Source organism: Meleagris gallopavo, chromosome 1 (assembly GCF_000146605.3).
Source record: "Meleagris gallopavo isolate NT-WF06-2002-E0010 breed Aviagen turkey brand Nicholas breeding stock chromosome 1, Turkey_5.1, whole genome shotgun sequence".
Lineage (NCBI taxonomy): Eukaryota > Metazoa > Chordata > Aves > Galliformes > Phasianidae > Meleagris > Meleagris gallopavo.
In genome coordinates this window covers 117,797,940-117,805,622 of record NC_015011.2, presented here as the reverse complement: position 1 = coordinate 117,805,622, position 7,683 = coordinate 117,797,940, and the positions used below count along the sequence as shown (strand labels likewise).

Here is a 7,683-nt window from a genome sequence, read left to right as displayed (position 1 = left end):
CAGGAACTGCTGGGGAGTAAGTGCGGCCGCCGGGAGAGGGAATCCCCGAATAGCCCAAAGGGAGCGGCGCTGAGAGGACGAGGGCTGAGGGGCTGGCCATGGCGAAGGCTGCGGGGAAGAGAGGAGGGGAGGAGAGAGGGCAGCCCGCAGCCGCCTGGGCGCGGAGAGAGGGAACGCGGGTATGGGCAGGGAGGTGTGGCCTGACGATGTTCTCTTACCCCACAAAACTCCCGATGAGTCTCCAAGGACTCTGCGTGCGTGAGGAAGTGATGCACAAAATGTGCCTTTGGACTTGTAAGGGAAACAGAGAATACTGTGTAGAGATGCTGCTGTTTTTAACCTGCTTGGTTAAGCTCCTACAACAACCTCTGTTACTCTAAGAACGTTGGTCCTAGAATTCCCCTTCTCGAAGGGACTTTTGCATGATGCTTTGAGACATATCCTTCCTGAATGCTGCCTGTGGACTCTGGGAAAATTTATTCACAAACGTAACTACTTGGAGCATCCTCTGGAGTGAGTGGTCATGGCTGTAGCTAAGGACAAATCAGAGGATCACATGGCAGCTGATGTTGGCAGAGCTCTCTATGTCCATCTGGCCCAACCCCAGCAGGACACCCAGAGCAGGGTGCCAGACCCACATCCAGATGTCTGCAGATCTCCAGGGAGGAGACCCTGCAGCCTCTGGGCAGCCTCTGCCAGTGCTCCATCACCTGCACAGCACAAAAGTACTTCTGGTGTTCAGAGGGAACCTCCTGTGCCCCAGTTTGTGCACACTGCTTCTGGGCAACACTGGAAGGAGCTTGGCTCTAGCTTCATTGCGCTTTTGGCATGTGACTTTTCAGGAACAGGACTAAAATGCCCCTCCAAGATGCTGTTTTTATGTTAAATGTTCAAAATGCATGAATGTATGAAATGTGTGAATCAGATTTTTGTTTGTTTTCTTTTCTCTTTTTTCTCTTTCTGTAGGCCTTGACCTAGCTGGTAGATTTCTCTTTGCGACCTTGACCCTGATGACACTAATTGCCAATCTGATATTTATGGAAGAAGTGATCTACATCTACAGGAAAATACCCTCCTCCAAAAGATCCATTTTAATTTGGATAAATGCTGCAGCTCCAGTAAGTGGTGTGGAAAATAATGCTGAAAATAACCTTTTCCTGGAAATCCGCATGACCCTGCTTTACCTCTACCCTCCGTACAACCCTCCTCCCTTTCTCTGTAGGTGATTGCTACAACCTCATGCATTGGCATGTGGATTCCTCGCTCAACAATGTTTACAGATTTCACAGCATCAGTGTGAGTATTCTGCTCGTTCCTAGATATTGCCCCAAACCCTGCTTTTCTTCCCTTTAAACATCTGTTACTCTTGGTAAACACAGTCATTTTGTAAATTTAACAATTTAGTAATTTTTGGTTTGAGTTGAAATCTCTTGGCATCTTCTTTATGAGAGGTGGAAAATGCTGAAGCATTTCCAAGCACCACGGCCCCCTCGTGTGGGAATGTCAGTATGAAGAACAGTGCCTTGCATGTAATTGATCGTTTTGATTGATGGTAGTTTTGAAGTAATACCCTTTCCTTTCTCTCTCTGAGTGTCATGTAGAATGAGATTCTGACCTGTGGCTTCTCCTCTGTGCTTTTGTTAATGATGAGCTGCATAGATCTATTATTAACAGTGGCAAATGAACCTCCAGTGAGCGTATCAATGTAAAAATGCTCCACACTAGTCCTGATAAAAGCCCTTTCTGTACATGTGACAACTCTGACATACAAAGCAGAATGAAGCATGGTGCCCGCTTTCTGGATACAATGGGGCAGCTCTCATAGGTAGAGCCAGGTGTGGGAAGCCTTGGGTGCTCCAGAAGGGCTGGGGTAGTTTTGGAACCACTGCAGGACCACATCGTGGAGCCTCCTGTATGGCCCCAGCCCATATCACACTGCATGTGCAAAGAGAACAGAGTAAAGAAGGATGGAAAACAAACTGGTGGGGCTTTTACTGCACTGCAGTTTGTGCAGGTAGTGCAGGACTTCTGAGCACCCAGTCCTACGGCACTTTTAGCCCATCCCAATCTCTCTCCTCCATTGTCCAAGCTGCAAGTTCCCATTCCCTCCCCTTTCCTACCACTCCCAGTTCTCCAGCTGCTCTACTGGCTCCTTCAAGGAATTACTGCAGCTGAAGAGGACCTCCTTTATTTGGTGGGACTGGATTTCGGTGAATCAGTTCCCTAATACAGTATGGGATCAGGAGGAAAGGGTGGCTGCACTATCTGTTGTTCATGGAAGGGCTGAGAACATGCTGCTGGTGACAGAAGGAGAGGTGGGGCTGCAGTAGTCACTGCTTGGATCAGATTTGTGTGCAGAGGGACTGCACCCTAACTGGGGCAGCACATAGGATGTTAGGTAAATACATAAATAAACCTAGCCATGTGGGTTTTGCTCTTCTTGTTTTTAAAAGAAGGAATAGGACTTGCTTTGAAAAGTTTGGGCTAGTCAGGACTAGATAAGTGGTAGAAAAATACGTCTGTAATGACTTGGGCTGGAAAAGCCACCAACACACTTAGGGAAAGACCTGCAGATTTTTCAAAGCTAACGCTGGGCTTTTTGCTTACTGTGAGGCATAAACTTTAAAAAATGTGGACTGAAGGTTTAAGAAACCTGAACGGGTCTGGCAGAGGAGTGTGAGAGATGGGCAGGAAAGCTTAAGCTGGCTCTTTCTTCCCCTTCTAGATTTTTTGCCATAGTTATCCACAAGTTCCTGTTGATGATGATAGAAGAGTGTGGGGGTCAAAAGCTCTTCCTGAAACGGTTTGAAAATGGTCACTTCAAGATCAGCACGGGGCCCTGCTGTTGCTGCTGCCTGTGCCTGCCCGGTGTGCGCATCACTAGGTGAGTTGCCCTTTAAGATTTCCCAGCTGGAAATCTGCTGCTGGAATCCAGCCAATTTGGCAAGCCTCACTTACAGCAAACGGCCTCACTCCTTCCAGAAAGCTGGTTTCAAGCTGTCTCTTAAACAGTGCCATCCCACAGGGCTGTACAACACCACTTATTTCTCATTTTTATAACAAGGAATTGTATGTAAGGGCCAGAGCATGAGGTAACTCAGTTTAACCCAATGCCGTGTTTCCAACACGTAGTAACGTTTAGCACTGTGGTGTCTCCTCAGCTAATCCTGCTAGTTTTCAGGAAACCTTTTCTATAGTAAGCAGAAAAAGAATTTTCACTCTAGAAAATCTAATAACTGAGATTTCGGTTGAGAAGTCTGGTAAGGATGGAGAGCTGTGCCTCCTCAGGAGGCGACGCAGTGTAACACAAACCCTGCCCTCTTGGAGTGCTGCTTGCTGGGGCTCCACCTCTGGTCAGAGTCACCCCACCATTCATATGCTGCTCCCAGCCTGAAAGCCTCATATGTTCCAGGGTTTTCCTCTTGGCACAGAGCAGATTCCTCAGAGCACAATTCCTTTCCATTGAAAGGAAAAGCTCAAGGTATGCTTTTGGAAGAAAAAAAAAGACAAAAAAAAAAAAAAAGAACAAAAAAACCTACATTTTTATTGTAATTGTTTTTCTTTCAGCTACCACATTTGGTATTATAATTTTAATTCTTATTTCCATTAATTTATTTTAATGGAGTATCGGTATTTATTTACATAGAGGGAGCACCAAGAAAAAAACAACAAAGGAATGTAATGCAATTATGTAAAATCAGCAAGTACTGATGTGGATCAAAATGACTTTTAGTGATTTTGATGGGCACTGATTCAGGCTTGTGTCAGTAGTCAATGCTGAGGGGACAGCAACATGCTACAGATCTGTAATGTCACCAGTGCATTCATTTTTCTTTTCGTGTCTGTCACCGTCTGTATTTTCTTGTGGTAGCTGAAGGATGGAGAGAGGCTTCTCTACTCTGCCTTCCTGATGGTCAGTCCTATGACAGGTTAACCACGAATACTGAGAGGACTGAAGATGTTAGCCCCAGCACAAGGGGGCTTTTTGCTCTGCTGAGGGCTTTAGGCTCCTTCTCTGGAATAGTAGTACAGGGAAACTCTTCTGCTGTCTCTGCTTTTGATTTCTAGCCCTTTCCCATTAGAAGGTATGGGTTGTTTTTTGTTGTTGTTTTTGTTTTAAATGAGCAAGCTGTGAAAGAGCAAGGCCAGTTTTATATTGCTTTCATAGACAGGCAAAGTAAAGGGCTATCCAGTAGGTAGAGATGTGTCAGACAAGGTTGAAAAAAAAAAAAGCAGACCTTCATTTAGCGAGGAAAACAACTCCTGGAATTGCAGGGACTGCAGTATTTGTCATATTGTTCTTCAAAGCCAGTGGGAATAAGGCAGGGGCTGTGGCAGGAATCAGAGCGCTGTAGTACTTTGCCATTCAGCTGAAGGTTGCTCTTCCCAATCTCTCTAGAGAACTGAAATAGCAAGGCAAGAAAGCAGCAGCAAGAAACGTGTAAATGTGGTACTGAGGGACGTGGATTAGTTCCATGTGCACCATGTTGTCCACAACAGTGGTGATAGATGGATGGTTGGACTAGGTCATCTTGGAGGATCTTTTCCAACCTAAGTGATTGTATGATTCTGTGCTTTTGCTCAGCATTGGTTAATCTTCATTGTTGCCAAACAAGAAAATTACTGCTTTTGGAGACACCTTAATAGACCTGTCTTTAAATAGGCATTTGGGACATTCTTGAAAAGTTTGAATCTTGAAGCTGTTCCTCCCTAGACCTTAGCTGTGTGCAGTAGGAGTGGAAAAGTTTTGCTGTTTGACAACGTCAGAAAAGTGCTATAGAGGTTGCTAATAAGATTTTTCCCTCTGTGATATATATAATTTTTTTTTTTTTTGGTCAGGCGATCCCTCTTTTGGCTGAAGCTGGGCACCTTCCAGTTTGCTTTATTTCGACCTGTTTTCACGTTTCTGTCAACAGTGCTTTGGACCAATGGCAATTACAGCCTTTCCAATGTAAGTGAATATTTTAATCAGAGATGGTCTATAGAACCCATAGCTTTTGGTTTGATTTTAGTATCTTAGCCTACAACTAAACTCTGGAACCTGAGAGCATTTCTAACTGAAGTATCTCACTTCAGAATGTGTTTCCTTGCCTCTCTTGGAAAGAGACTGGGTGTTGGGGTGAGTTAGGCTCTGTACAGCTGGAATAGTAGGACTACATATTGCCCTTTGGGATGTACTTATCCTCTGTGTTGTAAGGTACAGCTCTAAGAAACAAGTGTATGCACAGATGTGTAATCAGAAAACCTAATTCTATGCTTTCCTGCAGATGATGGCAGGTAGTACAAAGCAGAAGAATGGTACTGTGTAAGCTGCAAGATGATGGAAAACTGTATCTACTAATAATTGTGCACCTCTAGATAATTCAAAATAACAGTAGTACTTTTGTTGTTGTTTAATGGTAGATAAATAGATGATGCCTCAGATGGCATGCTGAGTACACTCTCATGAGCCAGCTGAGAGCTCTCAGTAGGGTGCTGCTGAGGTCAGATAGAGGGGCTATGTCATTCTATACTGCAGCTGGTAGCACTCTGATGGTACCACACAGTTTTTCCATGCAAGCCCCAGCAACTGTTACTGACATCAGCTTTTATGGAGACAGAAACAGACATTTTAATGTCTGCATCATTCAGTTTGCAGCTCTGCCTGGAAATAGCAACATTTGTGCTATAAAGGTTTACAGGTATGTTCGATTTGCTTTTCAGTTATCTCCCAAAGGAGCTGCAATATGGATTAGCTGCTTCATTGCCATCCTTACCATTATTGCTCTGTGGCCAGTTGGAATCATGTTTCAGCAAGTTAGGGTTCTCCTTAACTATAAGAAGATCATCCTAAAGTTTGCTCTTTATCAGGTGAGAAATTCAGTATTTCCAATAAGAATTGATTTTATTGTTGATGTAACACCACCTATCCAGGTTTTTAGTCCTTTGCTTAAGGATTATAGTATTTTTTTCCATTAAACACTGTGCAATGGCGTATTTTTACCTGATGAAGGCTGTGTCCCTTTGAAGCACTTTCCTTGGCTGCTGTTCAGTGTCATTTTGAGCCAATTTACCTCTACTCGTTCAAGCATGCTGGAGATGTGAGCTGTGTAAAATCCATTCATCTTTGGGCAGCTGAAATCAAAACAGCACCTTCCGCAAGGCTCAAAGGAAGCTTTTTAGGTGCCGCATCCTGAAATACAATGTTAAAAAGCTGGTGTGTACTTCTAAAAACCAGGAGAGGATGTGGAACTTTGTGTGAGTGGGTTTTGTTTGAACTGTTTCAGCAAGTCATTTTGTTTTGACAATATTTTTCTTAGCCATTGTGCACTTGAGAGTTGGATGATAAGGAAAGTTATTATCTAAAATATTACTGGCTGGAACTCAGTAAGGAACAGATCCAGATGGGTCATGGGCAGGGGCAGTCCATCCTCTCCCACATCATCCAGAAGAGAGTACAGTAGAATTCTTGGCTATACAGCCTTCTAGTACAGGACATGTAGAAAGGCTGGTGTGCTAAGGGCTCTGTTAAGAAGATCTAAAACCCTTATAAATGCAGCAAGCAGAATAGTTGCACATGCAAAGCTACACAGACGTGAATCTAGGTTTAAGATAGCAAACCCTGCGAGTGTGAATGTTACATCAGCATCTAGAGACACTTTGATATATCTGGTGAAGGCCTAGCTTACTGAATAATAGGTAAAATGAAGCGTGATTATTGCTGAATCTAAACTGGAGAGACCTTTATCCCTTTTGGCAAAAAAGACAGTCTTGTATCTATAACTGGTGGAACACTGCATCTCCGTGCTGTGGCAAAAAGATGAGATGACAGAAATATCATTCTTCAAGTGCTTCTTCCCACTAAGTAAGAGCATAAGCTCTTAGATTAACAGGAAGCTTTTAAGACATTTTACTTACTACTCAGAGCTCAATATTGTTTAAAATCCCAACTGGGAGCTCTCTCTGTGTTGCACCTCCCACATGAAGCGGTGGGAAAACACTTCTAAAACAGAGGTTTTATTTAATACTTGCATTTCGAGCAATAGCATCCTGACCCAAAGATGAATTGTGCAGGATAGCAGGCAGCCTGGTGGGAGATGGAAGAAAGGGAGAGCAAGAAAGGAGGAATGAGATAAAAGAATGAGCTAAAAGAGACTCTATTATGAAAGCAGAATAGTTGTGTGAAATATAATCCTTTTATTTTTTTCTGGTAACTAAGGCATCTGTTTTCCTTTTCTGGTGTAGTTTATCCTCATTCTGAACCACTTGCAGACAGCTATTATCAACATTTTGGCTATGCAAAGAATTATCCCTTGTGTTCCACCACTCTCTTCTCCAGCAAGAGGAGCATGTAAGTTCTTTTGGAAAGAATGTTCTTCGTTTTCTTACAGAGGCATCAGTTCAGTTTTGCTAACTGCAATATCTAGTGTTTTCCCCAAATATGAATTTCATGGGATTTCACGTAGCTTCTGGAGAATTTCAGCTTTTATTAAAAAATAATGCATACATGACTACTGTTCAATCTGTTGGATTTTGGATGTGTAATTTATTGCATGCTTATTGAGGAGCAGTATTGTAACTTTGTAAATGATTTTGATGCCGAGAATGAGAGGCACTCTGTTATGGGAACAGAATGGTAACTTCTGTTCCTTTTGCACAAACAATGATTAATAAAATGGGGGTTTTTCCTCTTCTCCCCTCTCC

The 7,683-nt window shown here is 43.2% G+C and overlaps 1 protein-coding gene across 1 annotated transcript; it reads left to right on the top strand.

The window, feature by feature from the left end:
- The first annotated feature begins 6 nt into the window (after positions 1-6).
- On the top strand, positions 7-7,494 carry LOC100548941 (organic solute transporter subunit alpha-like). The gene is made up of 7 exons (XM_019622051.1): positions 7-16; positions 967-1,118; positions 1,223-1,296; positions 2,726-2,884; positions 4,840-4,951; positions 5,704-5,850; positions 7,225-7,494. The coding sequence occupies exons 2-7, from the start codon at positions 1,011-1,013 to the stop codon at positions 7,477-7,479; spliced, it is 855 nt and encodes a 284-aa protein (XP_019477596.1). The 5' UTR covers positions 7-16; positions 967-1,010; the 3' UTR covers positions 7,480-7,494.
- The last annotated feature ends 189 nt before the right edge of the window (positions 7,495-7,683 follow it).